This window comes from Triturus cristatus, chromosome 8 (assembly GCF_964204655.1).
Source record: "Triturus cristatus chromosome 8, aTriCri1.1, whole genome shotgun sequence".
NCBI classification, from domain to species: Eukaryota; Metazoa; Chordata; class Amphibia; order Caudata; family Salamandridae; genus Triturus; species Triturus cristatus.
The window spans coordinates 353,224,646-353,246,278 of NC_140591.1; the positions used below are offsets into that span (position 1 = coordinate 353,224,646).

At 43.3% G+C, this 21,633-nt stretch overlaps 1 protein-coding gene across 6 annotated transcripts in view; it reads left to right on the forward strand.

The window, feature by feature from the left end:
• FRY (FRY microtubule binding protein) overlaps nt 1-21,633 on the forward strand; it is a 657,235-nt gene that overhangs the window by 501,902 nt on the left and 133,700 nt on the right. For all 6 annotated transcript variants that reach the window (XM_085621668.1, XM_085621669.1, XM_085621670.1 and 3 more), the window contains exons 38-42: nt 69-172; nt 3,461-3,646; nt 5,266-5,464; nt 6,385-6,506; nt 19,619-19,806. In XM_085621668.1, the coding sequence (XP_085477794.1) occupies nt 69-172; nt 3,461-3,646; nt 5,266-5,464; nt 6,385-6,506; nt 19,619-19,806 (799 nt within the window). The remainder of the gene's footprint in view (nt 1-68; nt 173-3,460; nt 3,647-5,265; nt 5,465-6,384; nt 6,507-19,618; nt 19,807-21,633) is intronic.

A 21,633-nucleotide genomic window follows, 5' to 3' on the forward strand; every position in this document is an offset into this window, starting at 1 on the left:
GAGGATAGGAGTGTCTTGTCACTTTCAAGAGTTGTGCATGTATTTTGATCCTGTTCTATCACTTCCAGGTGCAACATTGCTGTTATCTTCATGACTGAGATGGTGGTAGATCACAGCGTCAGAGAGGACTGGGCCCTCCACCTCCCCTTGCTACTTCATGCACTCTTCTTGGGTAAGAGTGTGCACAATACGAAGTGCACCATTTAACACTTCCTTGACAACTTTGCAGATTATTGCCTACATTTCAGTTGGCGTTTCTGGCTGGCTCTGCTTCAAGTGGTAGCAAATCCCTTGTTGGGAACGAACTTTAGAAAAATATAGTATTTCGAAATGTTACAAAGAGCACAGCAGAGGAAGACATTATGGTCCTTCACCCGAGAGGAGCTTGGAGTACCGAAGTAAGAGGCGGGAGATGAGTAACATGAACTATTGGTCCTCCGTGTTGTAAACTGTGATAGCAGAGGTGGCAAGGGCTTACGGTGTGTCTGAACATCTAATTACATGCACAGAGGATCGCTCGAGTGTGGGGGGAAAAGTAACACGACAAGTTAGGGGCACATCTTTGGTCACTTTTGCAATGGATCTGTACTTTAGACAGCCTGCCCCTTTCTTTGCTAATTATCAATTTTTATTAAACTAATTGTTGTTGCACTTCATCCATAAAGGGGCTTTAGGCTCTGTGGGGTGGCTGCTGCCAGTAGATGGATTCAGCAGTTCAGGACACAAGTAGGTCTTATGACGTTTCTTGAAATAGTGTTTTATCTTTCAGGGTCCTAGGGGGTCTTGTGCCATGTGGCTGCTGTTCCCTACAGCAAGTGTCTCCCCTTCCCAAGATTTGGTAAAGAGGAGAGTTTGTAAGAGTGTCCTGGGAATTGTGATAATTTGTGTTGGTGAGGTGATGGAGCATTTTCTTCTCCTTCTAATGGGTGATGCACCAAAGTCAGGTGTGTTGGCTCTGTGGACTAACACATCCACTCCAAAACTCTTTGTGGGACCACCTGGTCAAAGGTCCAAATCCCGCAAGGCCCACTCAGCCTTTCATCCCATTGAAGTCGATAAAAATGAGTAATTGAGTAGGATAACGATAAACACCTGTTTTTCAGCACCAAGATGCCTCACACGGTGAATGTGGGCTGTGCAATACATGTGTTATGTTATGATGGATGGCTTTATGTGCATTGATTAAGAGATTAATGGTGACATCTATGGACTGGATGGCAGTGCCCTCCTTTCAGTGTCGAAGAGACACAGGTTCCCTCGCATTTTTGATAATTGTATAGGCTGTTCTGCCCTGAAACTTTGGATGTAGTACTCTGTTTCCTTGGCAGGGCGATGGCTCAAGCAATGCAGACGTTTTTAGACAGTCCTTTGTGGGCCTCCGTCTATTATGGTTTATCAGTGGAGCTGATGAACACACTGCAGGATTGGTCCCAGCATAGTAAATAAAAAAAACTGAAGGGGCGTGTGTATTACTAATTGACCACATACATTATGATGCAAATGTATCACAAACTATACTAAATGAACGAGCCCTCCTTTGTACAGCATATACATTGAACTGGCGAGAGGAGAAAGGTCCTTATTCCTCCACAGTCTAACAAGTGGGTCATCTTACTAAAAGGCCACTCTGAAATGTACCTCCCAATAACAAATCAGCAACTGAAGCATCAAAAGGGAAAGGGAAGGTTATGGTTTCCTTAGACTACGCGATAGTACGAGAATTGGCAAAGGGAACGGTGCATACTCCTCTACGTTATACTCGCGTATATGATGCGGTGTATGGCTTGCTAGCAAGGGGGTGAAGGGACAGAGAAGAGAGAATTCTGTATCTCCTATTTTTATTATATTTTATTTTATTTTATTTTATATGGGCTGTATGCATAATTAATACCAAGTCCTGTGAGCAGTTAAGCACTTTTCAAAGGTAGAGGTGTATGTTGTAGCTGCATAGTCTGATGTTTATAAACATGATAGTGCACACATTGTGCAATCTTATTTTTTTGTTCAAATTGTTTTTATTGTTTTTTTTTTTTTAAACACATGCATATTACTATAGCTTCATAAGTAGGGGATTTGTAAAAGAGTCAGTTAACAATCGTGTTCACATTTATTATTAATACAGAAGAAGGGAATCGGCCCCAGTAATGTAATCGAATAACAATCTGGTTCACTGTCTTATGTTGACATTGCGCATTCAGATTTACCAGTGATTTTACATTTAGATTGAGGTAATATCATGATGTGTGGGTAATGCACATGCAGAATATACGCCTGTTGCATCTACCAAAATTTGTATCCGTTTATGCTCAAGTTAGATTTGGAAATAGCAAGGTTTGCCAGTTGTCTGGGGCCTCAAGGGCTGTTTCACGATGTGCCAACAGGTGGACTTCTACAGAGCTAAATTCCTATTTCACTAAAATGTTATAAAGAGTTCTTTAAGAAGACCCTCTCGAGTATCTTCAGAAATGAGGGGCCTCCAACATAACACAGAGTTACTGTTGCCGTCATATCAATCCGACTGATAGCAGTTGAGCTGCACGCCTCTTTCCGATGGAGGAAGGGTTCTCAAGTCCTTCAAAGGCAAGGAATCTTTTCCACTTGGCCTATAGCAGCCTCCTCATCTTCTATAGTCGTTGCTTTCCACAACAAGATAATATGGCTCAGCAGAAAGCGAAAGCCTGTTTCTCGGACCTCATCTAAGGAGGTTCAGTTCATTCTGGGAGAGGGAATACATCTGTATGGTTGTCCGAGAAGAACCAACAATAAGCGTTAGAATGAACGTTTTGAAAACTTCAATAACAATGATACACCTCTGAGAGCCTTCGGGAACTTGAGAGGGGATTGGGCTGTGAACCTGTGCCCAAAATGTTGCCTTCCTTGTGCCTAGCAGGGGTAGAAGGAATCTCAGTGGTGGAGCCTCGCTCCACTGATCTGCTGGGTAAAGTCTAGCTTATTGACACGCTTGTAAAGTAGACATTCTGCAGAGGTCTTCAAATCCAAATAGAAGGACAAACATATCAAAGGCCTAGGGTCCAACAGAACAGAATGTGTGGTAGTAGAGATGCTACTACACTGTGCAGAAGCCTCGGTGAGCAGACAAATAGCTAGTGTTTATTCTACCTCAAACCCCAAGTCACAGGAAGAAAGCTGCAGCCGGAGCAGAGCTGGGCAGGGATTCAAAACAAAATATTATTGCAATCAGTCTGAGAGTTTGAAACTGTCTCTGTTTTATTGCAGAGAGAAACAGATTAACATGTTTCCCAGAAGAACACAATAAATAATTTACATCTGTATCGTTTATTTTAAGAGCTTACATGTTTGACATTTGTAGTGATGTTTTGGCCACAGTTTTGCCTGCTCCTGTGCCATTAAGCAATCTTGCAATATTTCTTATCTGGAGTTTCAGGAGCTGCTAAGCAACCATTCAAATTAAATGTTTTTTCTCCCTTTTTCTCCCTAGGTCTGGACCATTACCGTCCTGAGGTTTTTGAACACAGTAAAAAGCTACTTCTGCATCTTTTGATTGCTTTGTCGTGCAATAGCAATTTTCAAGTTATCGCTTCGGTGCTTCTACAGACAAGAGAGACAAATGAAACGAAGACTCTGACAGTTCAGCCAGCGTATCCTCCAGAATATCTCTACACAGGTATAATACAAAGACAACATGGTTGGTGAAAGAGGCGTTTTACACAATCTTGTTACAAACCTAGGCAAAGGGTCAATTGGAGTAGTACCCCAGGGGACAACTCTTCAGCTAGTGGTATTGTAGACATGCGTGATCTGGTGGCGGGAATGACGATTCTCCAATTATCCTACAGAGAGAATCTTGATTTCATTTGAGACAACGGAGGCTAACATTATGCAATATACTTTTATTGCTGCCCCGGCTGTAGCCCTTTAAAGAACACATTACATCATGAATGCATTACATCATGAATAACAAAGTTCCAAACAATAGTATTTAGCGCCATAGCAACAGGACAACATCCTCTTTTATTCGCTGCTCCTGGACAGTTAAGTATACTTTTCTTTACTCTCCTAATTAATGACATTTGAGAAACTTTTTTTAAACTACCGACTATTAATTTTGAATGGGCCTGGTGAAACTGCTTGAATAGAAGAGGATAGGAGCCCAACTACTCTGGCTAAGTCGCGTAAGCTGACTATCTTCTTGGACATCATGTAAGAAACTTCTTTCTTTATCTTAGAGTTTCTTGGAAGGAAGCTGTAATTGGCTTGTAGTTGTATCTACCAGGAATCCCAAGAATTCTAAATTCTGAGAGGGTGTCAGAATAGATTTTTCTATATTGATGATGAAACCCAAACTCTCCACTGAGAGTATAGTAATTCAAATCATTTAATGCAGCTATTGTAGATACTGTTTGCCTTCCTGTAAGTGTTGTGTGACTCCTGAGTAGGGCTTAGCCGGTCTACTCTGTCAACGCAAATCTGGACATTTGTTTAGAGGGACGGAATGTGTAATCCCGTTCTTGTGAGCCCCAATATATCATTCAGGAAGTAATATGTTGGGTGCAGCACCCAAACAAAAGAAATGCCCACCTGACTTTGAAACCTCTGCTTAAATATGCTAAGTGGATTTCGGGGGTTCCAACACTGGCTACATCTCAGTGTGGCTGACTAACAGGGAAAGGGGTCCCTCCACGTAAGCAGATATTTTGGATGCATGTCAACATTAGACAAGGTATTGGTGGATATTTAGACAATGTTCCATGACTGACTGGGAACGTAACCCAGATGATCTCAACTGAATAGCATGGCTGCTAGATGAATCTGTGTTGGGTTTGATTCCTCCTGATTGTGTACAGCTTAAGACTTGCATTGAAAGTAATATCACATATTATGGTACCTGGACTCAACAATACTGTTATTGAGATGTGTTTGATCACTTTAAGCATTCTGTTCCTGAGAACAAAGCACTTACTGCCCCACCCACCTAAAAAAATGCAAATATTTTATTTAAATATTTAATCCTGTTTTAGCTTTTAAAACATAAAAAAAAGTTATTTATTTACATTCTAGGACTAAAGCATTTGTGATCCAGCCATTGTGGTATTGCCATTTATAATAATCTTGTAATCCAAAGACCAACAATGTAGTCAGTGTATGTTTTGTATGAGTAAAGTGCTTTAGCTCCATGCTCTACTCTCAGAAGGCCTTTGGGTTGCCTTATTTGAATTGCTCATGTTGACGATTAATGGGTTATTGCCTCTGTTAACCTCTCTCCTTCCTCTCCGACGCTACCAGGCGGCTTTGACTTCCTGCGAGAGTACCAGTCTTCACCCGTGCCAGACTCTGGGTTAAGCTCCAGCTCAACCTCCTCCAGCATTAGTCTGGGAGGCAGCATTGGGAACCTCCCCCAGATAGCCCAAGAGATGGAGGACATCAACACTTCCGGAGAGGTGGATCTAAAAGCGAACAAGCTCATTGAATTTCTGACCACCAGGTAAGTGTCAAAAATGCCGATCCGATGTTATCTTCCTCTGATGTCGGGGTGGGAGGTTGGCAATTTGGATGGTCAATGGAAGCTAGGAAAGATTTGCACAAACTGTTTTTTTTTAATGATTTACTAGGCAATTTCAAGACAGAATTGCTGTTTATTTATTGTATAACTGTGAAAATCTATTGAATAGCTCGGGTCTAGCTTTTCTGAGTCAATCCAGGTTTTGAATCACCACCCTGTTTAGGTTGTGTACAGGCTTGCCTAGGGTTCATGTTTCCCTCTGTGTCCATGCTGGTATTGTCAGATTTGTTCGTTTTTTTTTTTTTATAAATTCAGTATTGATATGTGCAAAATAGATGTCCAAAACCTAATGTAACAATTGTAGCAATTGACAATATTTTAAACTATATTTGTAAAGGAATTTCAGGAGCTTAAAAGTTATGTTGAACAATACATGATAAATTCTTATCATGGTATATTGATTTTGCGAGCCCTAAAATGTACTGTTTTATGGTGTAAATCAAACAAGTGCATGGGTCTATCGTCAGTAGAAGGAAATAGTTGCCCATAGCTTCGGAATATTAAGGAGCTCCACTACATTCTGCATTAGTGCATTGAGCATTGTGTAAAGTATGACATTATTGTCAATCTCTTTCACGTTGTAAAACAGAAAGCTCATCCAGAGTGGTATTTAAAATTGTTTTAAAAAACGTAGAAATGGCTCTGAAGACAGTTTACAAGTTGAAATTTCGGTAATCGCCATGTAGGGCCACTATCTGGGACCTTAAATGTGTTTTTTTTGTTGTTTGGTAGCATGGTTGTGTTTAACTGGGGACTCCACAAGTGTGAATGTATGGCCAAGTTGTTATCATCTGGCAATGTCTTCATTACTTAGAATGATATAATACATTTGTTTGTTTCAGGGCCTTTGGTCCCCTCTGGTGTCATGAAGACATCACACCTAAGAACCCAAACTCCAAAAGTGCAGAGCAACTTACCAACTTCCTGCGTCATCTTGTGTCTATTTTTAAAGATTCTAAGTCAGGTAATAAATAGACTTCTTTAATTTCGATGCCTATGGGTTTCAATGTTAAAATAATTGTGGCACTTTTTAGGCTGTACGCCCGGCATGATCGATAGGTAGGCCATCTATATCTCTCTTTGTAAATGATACTGTAATTTCATCCACTTATGATGAATGAATGAAAAAAGAATTTAATTAAGCGCACTGTGACCAAGCGGCTTCCTGGCGCTGAAGGCTCTGAACCAGCAAACACAGAAGTCAGTCCAGGGGAGTTAACGGGAGTACGCCTGAGAGAACAAGAAAGTTTTCAGTGCAGAACGGAAGTGAGAATAAATAGGAATAGATTGCATAGAAAGAGGAAGACTATTCCAGAAACGGGGGGCCAAAACGGAAAATCTGGTACCTCCCGTTCTGGATTTACGGAAACGGGGGACATTGAGAAGGGCCAGAGAGGAGGAGCGAAGAGTGCGAGTAGGGGCGTGAGAAGAAATAAGAGAACAGATAAAGGCCGGGGCAGAACGGGCGTGAGCCCGAAAAACAAGACAACCCAATTTAAAAAGAGATCTCTGGTGAACGGGAAGCCAGTGAAGGGACTTAAGTACAGGAGTGATGTGATGGGTTTTGGGAAGATGAAAGATGAGACGGGCAGCCTGGTTCTGAATGGCTTGTAGGCGACGTATTTCATAGGCTGGTATGCCCACATACAGGCTGTTCCCGTAGTCAAGACGGGAAGTGATCAGGGCCATGATGATAATTTTGAGGGCATCAGAAGAAAAAAAACTAGAGATTTTTCGGATGAGCCGAAGAGAGAGAAAATAAGAAGATATAACGGAACTGACTTGGGCGTGCATGGAAAGGTCATGACTAACCCGGATACCCAGGGTTCTACCAGAGGAGACAGGTGCAGGGGGGGTGCCAAAGGTAGAGGGCCAGAAGGCAGAAGACCAAGGACTCGATAAGCCACCCGTCAAGACCAACTCGGTCTTGTCCGGGTTGAGCTTAAGGTGATTGAAGCTCATCCACACAGAAATAAAGACCAGGGTGGAACGAAATTTAGAAAGGGACAAAGAAGGGGAAGAAAGATCAAAGACGAGCTGGAGGTCATCTGCGTAATTATACACAGAGACCCCCAGGTCGAGAAGAGAAGTGATAAGAGGATAGATATAGAGATTAAAAAGAAGAGGGGAAAGAGAAGAACCTTGAGGAACCCCACAGGAGACCAGACGAGGGGGGGCAGAAAAACCAGATAGGTGAACCGCTTGAGAGCGTCCCGTAAGAAAAGAGGCCAGCCAGGAAAAAGCGGAGCCCCGAATGCCCGCTGCGCTGACACGGCCGAGAAGGATGGAATGGTCCACCGTGTCAAACGCAGCGGACAAATCGAGGAGGACCAAAGCTTGGGGAAGGGAGGAATCGGCCTTTAATTTCAGTTCATCGAGAACTGCGAGAACCACCGACTCCGTAGAGTGGCCCGGCCGAAAGCCCGCTTGATGGGAAGCCAGAAGGTGGTTCTCCTCGATATAAGTGGAGAGGCAGGAAGTGACGTGGCTTTCCAAAATCTTAGCCAAGTAGGGAAGAAGGGAGATGGGCCTAAAATTGGAAGGAAGGGAAGAATCTAGGCCAGGTTTTTTAAGAATAGGCAAAACAATAGCAGATTTAAAAGATGAAGGGACCAAACCCAAGGAAAGGGAAGCATTAAGAAAGGAAAGAAGGGGAGTGGGACAGTAAGTGAATAGGGCTCTCAAGATACGTGCCGGGGCACAGTCGGCCGGAGAACCAGACTTGATGTTAGTGAGCAGAGCAAGAAATGAGTCTAGAATAAGTGGGGGAAAAGAGTCAAAAGAAGAAGAGGACACAGGAAGGACAAGGGAGGAAGAAGGAGGGGGTACAGAAGGAATATTAGATTTGATCTTAACGATCTTCTCGATGAAGTAATCGTTAAGTGAAGAGCAAAGAGCCTGAGAGGGGATGAGACTAGAATTGGCGCGATCAGAAATAGCTAAATCATGAACCAAAGAAAAAATCTCCTTGGATTTGTTGGCAGAGAGGGCGACTTTCTCAGAGAAGTATTTGGTTTTAGCCGAGAGAACAGCTCTCTTATATCCATTTAAGAGACGTTTGTATTTAGCCCGGAGGATGGGGCAGTAATTACGTCTCCAATGTCGCTCAGAGCGTCTAAGGTCCAATTTAAGGATTTTAAGGTCGGTGTTGAACCATTTATGCGCATCATGAGGACGGACGGCCTTAGTTTTCCTGAGGGGAGCAACCCGGTCGCAAGAAGAAGACAGCCAGGAGCTAACCGCTCCAGCTTGAGAATCAAGAGAAAGTTCAGGAATAGAAGAAACAAGAGAAAGAGAGTTCAGATCGACCCGGTTCCAGTTAAGTGCAACAATGTTTTTAGGGAAAGGAATTTTATCAGGGACACCAAGATTAATAGAGAAAGAGATAAGAAAGTGATCAGACCAAGTGCAAGGGAGAATACTAGGAGGGGGAATCTTACAACAAGATGACCAAATTTGGTCGAGTATATGCCCCTGGTCGTGGGTAGGAACAGTGACATGAGTCAAAAAATTGAGGCACTGGAGAGTAGTATGATCTCCTAGCATCAGACTGGTTCCAAGATATTTTTAGAAATTCACCATACACGCCGAGTGCTGCATTTTATGCTTTGTCGTGTTATTCCCCTCAGCACCCTTACGGAGCTAGAAGGCGGCAATTCTCCAGGTTGGATCTACATGAGTGGTGCATGTACTGTTTTGTCCTGGAACTTGACACTGGGGCCTGTTACCCCTCCAGACATAGGCATCATATAGCTAAGATAAAGAAGGAGGTCAAGCATTTTATGTCCTTCCATCAGAAGAGGGGGTAGTTTAGGTCCTTGGTAAAATCTTTGGCCTCTGGACTAGCAGAAAGGTATAATTGTCGTGGATGGGATGCAGCCCCTACAGCCAGGGTTCAGCCTACTCCAGAGTCATACCTTATGTTAAAATGAGGCAAGAGGAAAGTGGCTGCTGTGTTTTCAGATTGGGATCCTTCAGCTAAAACAGTGCTAATCCAGGAGTACCTCCAGCGTTTTGATGTGGTTTGGCTCAGAGTCAGCTATTTTAGGACTTCCTGAACCTTACCCTGATCAAGACACGATTGAGAAACACTTATGATCTGATAACCAAATGCTAATTCTTAACGCAGACATTAGGGGTCTGATTGGTCTACAGTGGAGTAGACTCTTCATCAAAAAGGGAATACCCCCCAATTTACGCCCCCACCCCCTAAAGAAGAGTATATCTGGTTTACAAAATGAGGTGCAGTAGAGCTAAATGCAATTTTTTGTCATTTAGGACTAACTTTGATCGATATTCTTGCAGCCTTAGGGTAATTAGCTGAGCTTGTGCTATGATTTAATAAAACCCACCATTATCTTACTTCGAAGTTACAGGAAAAAACAATTCTGTTCCCTCCACAAAAAGGCAGGCAAAATGAAAACTCAGGCCAGTGCCAGTAGACCAATAGTCCTTAACTTCACGTGCAGAAACCCAATACTAATGAGTGTGGTGGTAAAGGTCCCCCCTCCCCGGCGAAATCTCATTTAAAGCTTTTGATTAACTTCCGTACTAATCCCAGCACGGTTGTTGCACCGGCTTGGTCAATTCTTACTAAAGTTAGTGTCAAAGGCATACTTAGATCAGGTCCTCTACCAGTTGCGGCCAGTGCAGGTAAGTGTGGTGGGGTTGGGGCGGGAAGTTGACAGACTACGGTTTTATTTTATTTTCCCTATTCCGTCTGTTGACTTCCCGCCACGCCGCGCTTTCCTGCACCGACTGCGACAGTCCAGGCTTGTAGGCATGCTTTCCTTTGGGACCAAACAGTTCACTTCCTAGAGCTCTTAAAATAAGTATGTGTGCGACTTGGCATTGTGGTCCCCCTAATTTTTTGCCTTCAACACTTCTGTTTTCTGACTTTGTTTTTGCTGGTTTGAGGCCTCTTTGCGCTTTACTACAGCTCGTCAGTGCTAAAGTGCTTGTACTACTCATGGTAATATTGGTTAATACCCAATTGGCATATTTAATTTACTTGTAAGTCCCTAGTAAAGTGCACTACATGTGCCCAGGGCTTGGAAATTAAATGCTGTTAGTGGGCCTGCAGCACGGATTGTGCCACCCACACCCACTTAGCACTTTAAACATGTCTCTGGTCTGCCATTGCAGCCTGTGTGTGCAGTTTTAAACTGCCAGTTTGACCTGACAATGTAAACCCCTTGCCAGGCCTAAACCTTCCTTTTAGGTACTGTTACACCTAGCATCTTTTGGCATCTTTTTGCTTCTGACCTGTGCGGCACATCTTTGACATGGACCCTCGCAACACTCTGCAAACCAGGATTTAAGGTAATTTGTTTAGCGGGCCTAACCGGGACCCTGTAGCCAGCCCGTGGTCCATCTTGGCCGGACTGAACTTGAGACTTTATCCTGGTCCGACACAACTATATATCCACAGTTGTTGCTTTTTGCTCTTTGGGGCTATATTCACTAAAATCACATCTCTCTGGCTCTACTGATTTGATTTTTGTCATTTTTGTCTTGTTTTACGTATTAAAAATAACTCTACTTTTCTAACTTGGTGTTGGATCCTTTTTTGTGTTGTGTTTTACAGAAAAGAGACACCCGCATTCGAGTAACAGGCTACTTATCGTTAGTTAATTGACACCCCAACTTTAGTAACGTTTAGAGCAATTCATCATTGTCATCTCACCTCCTCTTCTATAAAAATGTATTTGTTCCTTGACAGCATATTTTCTGATGTAATTTACATTGTTTATTTCCTTCTGTCACAGCCTCTGTGTAGCACGGAAATTAGGCCGAACGGACATCGCCTGTACCGCCAGCACCTCTTATGACCCTTTCAGTCTCTTTGTCTGGGGGTGTTCAGCGCCTTTCATGTGCACCTCCGATATAAAACTCTTTCCCCTGGTCTGCAATGCCACCTAGTGATCCGGTGTTGCTATCCTCGAGTAAGACTCACTCTTCCATCTTGCTTTTCCATAATGTGCCTCCAGTCTGACTTCATTCGCAGTTTTTCATTATTTTCCTGAGCGCAGCTGTGACTGTGGTACTAAACCATAATGATGCCTAGCCCGGTGTTGGCCTGTCTCTCACCAAGAACATACTGACGCAGGTGAAACCTTCCGAGCCCGAGTACGTCTCTGCGAATAATGCAGCCTTCCTGTCACATGAAGGAACTTTTTTTTCTTATTATTTTCCATCGTCGTTCTGGTTTCTGTCGAGGACACCTGGAAGGTGCACCTGGCGGGCGGGGACACCTGCCTCTCTGCTCGTGCAGCGCGCTGTGTGTTTGCGTGCGTGCGTGCGTGCGTGTCTGCGTGCGTGCGTTGGAGGTAAATAAGCCAGCATTGTCCTGACCGTCCCTGCTGTATGTTTCTCTTTTCCGCCCTATTCACCCGGCCTCGACCCTTCACCTTCTTCTTTGTGCTCTCTTGTCAGGTAAACAGTGCCCGAGTGGTTTGGAAACTATTGCTTTCTTTTCCGAACACAAAGGGAACGCGCTGCAGCCACAGTGGTGTTATGTTGTGGGTGTGTTGCCTCATTGTCTCTTGCTGGGTTTAATGAGCTGGTGGCTTGTGATTGAAAGGTGCTAAACAGGGCCTCTCGTGCAACCAGTGGCAGATGGTTCTTGCTCTGTCCTGGTCAAGTCTCCACGGCCTGTGCCCTGACTGGTGGGTGAAGCAGTCTGGGTCTGGTTTATTGTGCATCATCAGCACATTTCCAGAAGAGGGCAGCGTTTCAGGGCCAGTAAGTAACTGGTTAGACATGTAGACTGACTGCTGTCACACTTGACACCTAAAAGAAAGTTGTTCTAGGAATTCTGGTTTTGTTTTATTTCCGCATGATTATTCCATTATACTACCGGCGCTTGGAAGTTAATGCTTTTTTTTATGTGCTAGTTGTCAGCGGTGTGTCCCTTGCAAGGGGTGTTTGATGTCTCTTCCTCCTGTAATTGTTAAAGGAGGCTGTGGTGTGCACCTTACATTTTGGAGTCTCCCACTGTCTGTTTTTCGTGGTTATGCTGGGTCAGGAGGCTTAGTGGACTATTGCGTCCACTGTAGGGGCCTGTGCATGACCTCCTGGTCACTGGTTAAAATCCCGGCGGGTTCACTCAGCCTTTCATCCTTCTGAGATCGATAAAATGAGTGCCATTGGGCTGGGGAACAATAAACCACTGTAATTCAGCTGCAAGATTCCCTTCTGGGTGTACCTGCGCTTTGCAAATACACGTTATGTGTATGTTATGCACTAGTTGACAAACATTAAGTGCACACCAGTTTGCAGTTACGCTGCTGTTCTGACTGTGATGAGTGGCTGCTTTTGGGTTGTTAGGTTGTCAGTCTAGCGCTGGTCATAGACACTGAGGTCCTGTGCAAAAGTGAAAAGAGGAGTAAGCACGTAGGCCGAATCATCTTGATCAAAAGACGGAGAGATGCCTGGATCTGATTAAAATCTATTTGTTCAAAAATCAGGCGTGTAGTGTTCCATCTCGGATTGCTTAAGATTTTCACGAGGTTCTTCCATCAGTTCTCCTAAGGGCTCTCATGGCATTTAGCTTCTCCCCTCCGCACGAACAAATGCATCCCTCACTCGAAACTGTTAAAGTTGAAGAAACTTGGCCCATCTAAGTTCTGCCAGAAAATATACATTTGTGAGTAAATCTATCTGTCTCTTTGGTCAAACTTGGAACCTCCACTCCGGATTGCTTGTGGGCCTAGTGATGGGTTTACACCGAAATTTAGTCCACAGTGACTACACCACATACCTGAAGGTGTACTAAGGCCTAAGCAAATGATTGGCTTATTTGTGGAAACTTTTAACCAAGTAGTCACAGAGAATAAAAAAAAAAAAAGATATTTGTTTTGCTTGGTATTCATCATAGGTTTTCATCCAAGGAAAAAGGTTCATGTTTTTAATTTTAGTCAGATGTAGTCTGTAGAGGGAATCATGACGGGGATTACACGTAGTTGTGTTTTTTATCTATTAACTCCTGACGAGCTTACTAGGAGTAACCTGCTTTGATGGCATGCCGCTTTTCTATTTGACAATCCACCCCACGCTGTAGAAAGAGCCACATCCCTTTCCTGTTTTGTGCACCATTGGGACACCTGTATCGCTAAAGAAAATCAGTCGAGGTAAAACTCGGAGAAGCATAGTAAACTTTTATTCAGGCAAATGACAAACGTCAAATTAGGAAAACGGATCAGAATGCGTAAAAACTTGTAAAAGTATTCAATGGACATAAACGGTTTTGTTAAAAGATTTTTAAATTAGGGAAGTAAACTTGTGGGTGCACTTCTGTGCTAATATTTTACCTTCGTGGCCAAGTGCACCTAGGACTTGTATTAGACCTACTATTCGTTCTCAAGAGCCCATGCCTACTGTTGCGCTCCTAGAATATAAGGCTGCTGGAGTGTCCTTCCATTGTTGACTGGCAGACTTAGTAATGTATTGAATGTGTTCTGGAGTTGATCTCTGACCATTTCTGTGCCGACTTCGCAATACAGTGCAATCCGAAACAGTACTGATAATTGGCTTGACTAAACACATAATGATTGTTTCGAGTATTTCTGTTTTAACACTTTTAAGATATCATTTTTACATTGCACAGTGTTGTATGAAGTTGATGTGCTCTCTAAAGATTTTCTGGGCTTTCGAGTGTCTAGCCTTCTTGTATTTTTTTGGATGATTAGGTTCCTCATATTGTCACAGATTACTAGGTATTCGGTACCCATGTCTACCATCTCATAGTTTCACCGAGCAGGACCCAAAACTTTATTCACTGCTTCGTTTCTGAATGTCTGTGATATTCTTTGCATAACCTCTGACATACCACCTCCTTGATGCCTCATGTTGGATACAATGGTAAGAAAGTGAACTTCATCGTCAAGAAGATCCACACTACATTGGTTACAGATCCTGGCTACATTTAGAGTCAGGCGATCGCTTTCTTTCAGACAGCGGAACCACATTTCACTCTGATCTCAGACTCCTTTGACCAGCAGATCATCGCCACAAGACTGCCAATCAGCATTTCGGAAGGCCACCTCAGCTACCAATCACATCGTTGGAAGGCCACCTCAGCTAGGGCGGGCCCTTCCAACATACATGTTTCCTGTTCGCATGCGCCGGGGATAACCTGGTTGTCATGAACAGAAAACAAAATAACCCTCAAGTACTGGGAAAAACTCTGTGTGTCACAATCATTTATGGTTTGATTTTTAGGTCGAGCTTTAGCGGCAGCATGAATGCGCTGCTCGCTTTGCGAGGCATGCAGTAGTAGAGTATGGGGAGACAAGCTGCCCTCACTCTCCGCCTATATTTTTCATTGGCTTCTGTCTTTGTCCTTCATATATTCTGTCTTCTGATTGATTATGAGGCTTGTTAGTCCCGCCTTATTATGGCCATGTCGTCATTTGTACCCTCCCATGGCTATTGGCCCCTTTACTTGGAGTGTTACACTGTACGGTAGCTGTTATATAGAGCACTGTTTTACTCACACCCACCCGCACTCCCGTTGTCCATGCCTTCTCCCCCCCCTCCCCCGCCTGCAAACCCATTTGCAATGCAATAGTTGGGTCTCGCGTAAATGCGAGTCCTATTGCATTGCAATTGCTTGTTTATTATGGGAAACAACAGCAACAAAACAAACACCTTAGTTTCGCTTTTAGTTGTGAGGACGCTGCTCAGGAGACACAGCTCTGTCTGGAGACGGTGCGCACAGTAGGTTTGTTAAAGTGAAATTCAGATTTTTTGATAATATTAATACGTTTTAGAGGAAATTTGTGGAACGTTGGAAGGGGAAAGGGGAGAAAGCAACATACTTTCAGGGAGGGGGCTTTGAGAACTCTCTGCAGCGCGACTACAGTAAAACGGGCTAGTCACGGGAAGATCCTTTAGTGTCCTGTTTTCAGGCACATAAATGTCCTCTTCATTGGCATTTATTAGACCAGTTTAAAGGCTCTCACATGCTTCAAGTGCAGATTTAACTTTTTAGTCTCAAAGTCAGTAAAGAGGCAATTTTTTTCCAAAACTGGTAACGTGAGGAAATTGTCCGTGTAAATGCTTCGCTTGGTCTCTGCAGCTTTCTATGTGTCCGCCTGCCTAAATGGCTTTCCTGGTTCATCGCTAGTAAGACTGAAGCTCGCTTGCTCGCCAGTTGGCTCACTCGGAACACACGCTGAGCATGTTGGCTTTCTTACTCAGCTGACTGGTTCTTTTTCACTTGCATTGTTCTACCAGCTTGAAAGTGTAAATGCTCTAATACAGAAAACGTAAACCGATCACACACAATTGTCCCTAAGGAAATATGGCAAATGCAGGGGGGGAGATAACACGGAATCTCCATTACATATGAATCACTGAATTTTTAACCACGCCCACCTTGAGCCTCTTATACGAATAATGTTTCAAACTGGCAGCGAACTTGTGATAATCTAATTTTGAACGAAAGTGAATTTGAGTGAATAAAAAAAATTCTAAGCTGGAGAGGCGAGAAGGCGTATAGTCTTGCCACAGCTCGGCTCACTGCCTGTGCCAAAATCACCGCGGGCTTTGGATAGGGCTCTGTGGATTCCTTCGTGGACAAATGAGTAGAAATGCTTGTTTCTTTGTGTGCAAAGGATGGCGGGGTGCTGGTTTGAGGGAGGGAGAATCTTCAGATTATGTATCAGGTGCTGATATCTCTCTGCTCCACCAGTGACTTTTTAATGCATAATATCCCTGCCTGACGCATGGATTCCATGCATGAATTCACGCAACAATACACGTGTTGTATGGCAGTTGCATTTCTGTAGTGATGTGTTCTCCTGCTTCCAGTAACAGTCTTATGCCACAAATGAGTCCAGGGCTATTCCCATCAATTCATCTCAAATGTCGTGCGGCGCAGTTTGCTAAAACAGGCGTCAATCAGTTGCATTAAAAATCTACTTCGCCATGCAGAAAAGCAGGCTGCAGGTGACGTGTGAGGCTTCTCATTTCTTCCGTAGCATGGTCTGATGGTGAATGCCTCACTTCACTGACAATCAGTAACATCTTTTCTCCACAATGTTTCCTCGCAGAGAAAAGGTGTAATAAGTCGAATGCAGCACAGCTGGACACTAACACTTTCCTGCCAGACTCACCTGCCCATAAAGGGAAACAAAGACACACTTACAGATGTTGCCAAGATATAAAGGGAGATTTGAAACTGATTCTAACTTTCTCAAGCTCTTTATCTAGGTGAAATATGTAGGGCTTCTTTTGCTATTTAGGGATATCAGGTAGCCCTCTGTGTATAATTATAATCATAACAAATATTTATGTAGCACAAAACACAACATTTTTTTGCACGTAATATTTAAAAAGTATTTATTACTACCAAGTGGAATCCATCCGTTCAAAATTACAATAAAATTGAGTTAAATCTTTAAAAAAATTCTCATTTTCGCCTACCAGGTCACAGGCATGCATTTGCGGTGCAGGGGCATTACTCTGAGCTGCTTCACTAGGATGGTCACCTATGACCAGTAGGTTACACAGGGATCTTTGCAGCACTGAATTAACACTCTGAGCCCACAAAAGCCTGTGACCTACTAGGTTATATGCAAGGCTCCTTTACAGACATGTGAATCCTTTAAACCATTTCATGATGATTCAAATGCCAGCTTGTGCATTAACTACCTGATCTATTTCACCATTATCAGACCTTAAGTCTGGCTGGACACACAGAGATCTCGATAGCAGGTTCCATAATCCCCAAACCATCTCAGAATGTATGCTCTTGGTGACCAATTAACTAAGCCACAACAAATTTACTATACATATTTCTTCATTGTCAATTATTTCTGTAGGGGCAGGGTTTGTAAAGACAATGCCTGTGTAGTAGCAGACCACATGTTGACTTATTGACACCGCTCCTAAGGATCCGGCCCATCATGAGTGCATCCCAATGTGCTGCCGCCCTCTAGTTGATAGATCACCCAAGCTATTATTTTCCATTTCAAGTCCTAATCCAGATTTAAAGCAAAAGGCATTGCCCAGAAAAAGGAGTAATTGAGGACAGAGCAGGCATTCGGAGTGATATACTGTTACAGACCAGAGCATACAAATACAGACCAGGAACAGAGATGATTGGCATTTCAGAGCAAAATGAGTGTGAGGAGAAACTCCAAATTGGCGCTACTCATTAAAGTAAATAAACCAAGACAATGGTCTTCAATCCTCTGACGAAATGGTCTTATTTTATGGGGAAGATGCCTGCGGCCAGGATGTCCTGGCTCATCTACAATTCATTCGCTCCAGCACTTCCTAGTGCTGTCCGTCCAGTGTGGCAAGAGGGCTCAATGTCTCATCCTTGCATTCTTGTTGGAGTACTTGTAAGTGGAAAGTAACTTTCCCATAGTAGCGGGTCTTCTCTAGCTCGTGACTTTCAGAATCTAAGTTTAACTGCAACGCCCTTGCATAGTGGCTTGAGGTGTCTGCTGTTTTCTGGATAGGAGAACCAAGGGGCAGTTCCCAACGGAATGACCCCCTTTCTGTGTCATAAGTTCTCCGCTCCCTCCGGCAGCGTGCAGGGTTGGACCCAATGGAGTTGAGAAAAGCGGTCTATTCCTTGGGCAGATGAGCGGAAATGCTGCGTCTTCCTTCCTGTGCGCAGAGGGCAGCAGGGAGGGCTGGTTTCAGGTGATTGTGTATCAGGTAGTGATATCCCACTGCTGCCATGGTGTTGTTTTGAATGCATAATATCCCAGCCTGCCACATGGCGCCCATGGATGAATTCACGCAACAATACTTGTGTTGTACTGCGGTTGCATTTCTTTGGTGATGCGTTCTCCTGATCAAGTTATGCACTGTAGTAGCACGACTAATCCAGACAAAACCTGGGCAAATATCAAGTAGACAAAGCAAGAGCTCCTGCAGGGATAAATTGAAATATTCACATTTTAAAGCACCGTAATGGCATTTTCATTACTGATTCCCAGATTACTTATTTCCCATAAAACTATTTCCAAATACATTTTTGGGGTGCTTTAGTGACGTAAAACTCATCCATCTCACTCATAATGTGTGAAACGTGAAAAGCGTTATTTTTTCAAGAGCTTACTCATATTTCATTCTTATACTTCATACAGATTTACATTAAACATAATCATCTAACGAAATAATTATATGATTGCAGAATCCAGCCGATGTTTCACATAACGTCAGTGTCTTGAGTGTCACCAGGAGGCAGTGGCTTCAAGAACCCCACACTGCTTTGGGAACATTCATTCTTTGTCATGTAAAAAAGTATCCTTATCACTTTGTTTATTAAACAAGCATTTGCAATGCAATCGGTCTCGCATTTACGTGAGTTTAAGCTATTGGCATTGTAAATGACAATACCTTTTATTTACGTTTTAAAAATCAAAACATAAATGTCATTGTCATTTACAATGCCAATAGCTCAAACTCGCGTAAATGCGAGACCGATTGCATTGCAAATGCTTGTTAAAAGCAGCCCCCAAATCAAAAAAAATTCCAGCAGACTGCAAAAACATGCTGGCCAGCATGGTGTGGATCTCTGATGTTGGGGTGGGAGAGGGTGGCGGTATTCATACTGGGGTGGCATAAAGAAGGCCTTATGCTGCACCAACTGCACGCCCAACTTTAAATGAAGCCTTTAGTCACTTTAGCGAGGCCTACAATAAGTGCTTTGTATTCTTTTAGAGGTGTTTTCCATATAAGTTTCCTTGTTTCATATGCTTTTTGGAGCGCCTTTCTCAGGGTGCTGTCTTGTGGGACATTCTATACACTTGCCGTGCGTTGAATGTGTTCCAAGATTTAAATGTCACCGGATCATGCACATTTGATTCCCGTAGTGACCAGATTAGGGATACATATTTCATAGATTCAATTTCAGTGATTTTGTTTCAGTTCCAGCCTAAGAAAATATGGTCATGTTTGTGTGAGTTGAATTGTGTTTCGTTTTATTTGCATGGTGCATTATTTTAAGTATTAGTATTCATATTCATATGCTAGCCTGCACTGGATTCCTCATCTCTCTCAAGAATCTGTTTTTGATTGTAAGCTTGCTTTACTGTTTCATTACTCTTGCAGGTTTCCATCTCGAGCAGCACCTGAGTGAGGTTGCGCTGCAGACTGCCCTTGCCAGCTCTTCTAGGCACTATGCAGGTCGCTCGTTCCAAATACTGAGGGCGCTGAAGCAGCCGCTCTCCGCGCATGCCCTGTCTGATCTTGTCTCAAGGTTGGTGGAAGTCATCGGAGAACATGGCGATGAGATCCAGGTAAATAGAATATTTATTGCATTTGGTGTTCCTGTAGCGACCACAAATCATTTTACCGTAAGCTTGCTGGTTCCTTTTGACTTCAGAAACATCACAGTAACTGGTGGCAGCACTCAGACAAGGCAGCACAGACGTCATCAGTCGTGTGCCTTCAGTCAGGCCTCATGCCAGTGTGCTAGATGCAACCCTCTCGTTTTTCCTCTCTTCCAGCCTGCATTTTAGCAGTTAAATACTTATAGATGTTAATTGAGGTGATCTTTCATTTCAACAATGCAGCTCTCTTTTCACTGAAGCCATCTCCTGACGTCAGGATGTTTCACTTTCATTAAAGCTGTTCATTGAAGCTAAAAACCAGTTAGGCGGCTCTTTCTTTGGCAAATCAAATCCTGCCTGCCCTGTTCCAGCACACGAGGGCCCACCGGGTGCAGGCCGCTGGTCTCTGGCCGCCTCAGCCTGCAAAGGCAGATGCAAAGGCTGCATGGTCCACAATACTGTGTGGCCCTAATGAAGGCGCACACCTGTGAAAAGGTCTGTAGTGCTCTGTCTGAATGCTACCAAATCTCTTTTTTGTCTTTGTTACTTTTGGCTGCTCATAAATATATAAATTTAATCATGATTCAACGAGAATTAACTATTAAATCATATTTTCCTTAAGATCTACCACACGATGAATTAATTTAGGATTTGTGATACTACAACATAAGGTCAAGTTTCGATTTATAAGAATAATAGATAATGTTATGGAGTTACTAACAATGGTACAAGTGCTGAAGTGTAATATCTGTTGTGACTAAGGACCTGCGTACGATATTGGCGGAGGGATTTCTGCGTCACAAACGTGAGGGGTATCCCGTCCGCCGTATTACATTTCTATTATATCCTATGAAACTTGTAATACGGCGGATGGGATATCCGTCACGTTTGTGATGCAGTATTCCCTCCGCCAATATCCCTTAGTGAAAATTATTCATTCAGAAAAGACTTGGGGGCAGTAAAATATGACGGCGAGGTTATTATATTTTGTGACAAAGTGGGTGCTACCTCCATCTCGTGCGGACAGTGACTTCTGCGTGCAAGTGGGTCCCCCTTGCTCGGCTTTGGCGGGATGCAATTCTTCCATGACTTCTTTGACACATCAGCACACAGCGCGCAGACATGGACCTGATGGCTTTCCATCAAGCAGGACAGAGAAAATGCTGCAAATTGCTTCTGTAAATACACTGTACCTGGACTGTATGCACCTTAGGCTAACTAAGTTGAAATTTACATAAAATAAAAAACAATATTCAGGAGTTTGAGAACAGACTATCGTTCACATTGGTCTGCAGAAAAAGGATCAGGTGACAGTGAGTAGACTTGTTAGGGAATGGGACATGGCCACGTACGGCATCTATACATTTTTGGGGTAATTGACTCTGCAAGGTTTTGGTTACAACAGCTTCAAGAGTAACTTGATGCCTTCCATTCCTGGCACTGGATGGCAAGGTGCCCATAAGCTGGGAAAAAGAGATAACCAATGGACTGTGGGGAGGCTCCATAAGGGTATCTTTGAGCGCCATTAAATTGGGTAATAGGAACACTACAGAAGTGATGTATAAAGCACTATATAAAATCAAGTTATTCTTGTCATTGTAACATAATTATCACCATCATACTACACATGAATGCACAGGACTTCATCAGCCCACCCTAACCACCCCATACATGCCGACTGTGTGTGAAGCCTGGCCTAGTATGTTTTCACCCCATTAATAGTGCGGGTGTCACGAAACCACCTTCATATGACAAAGGTCACTAATAATGAGCACAATGTAAATTAAAATGTTC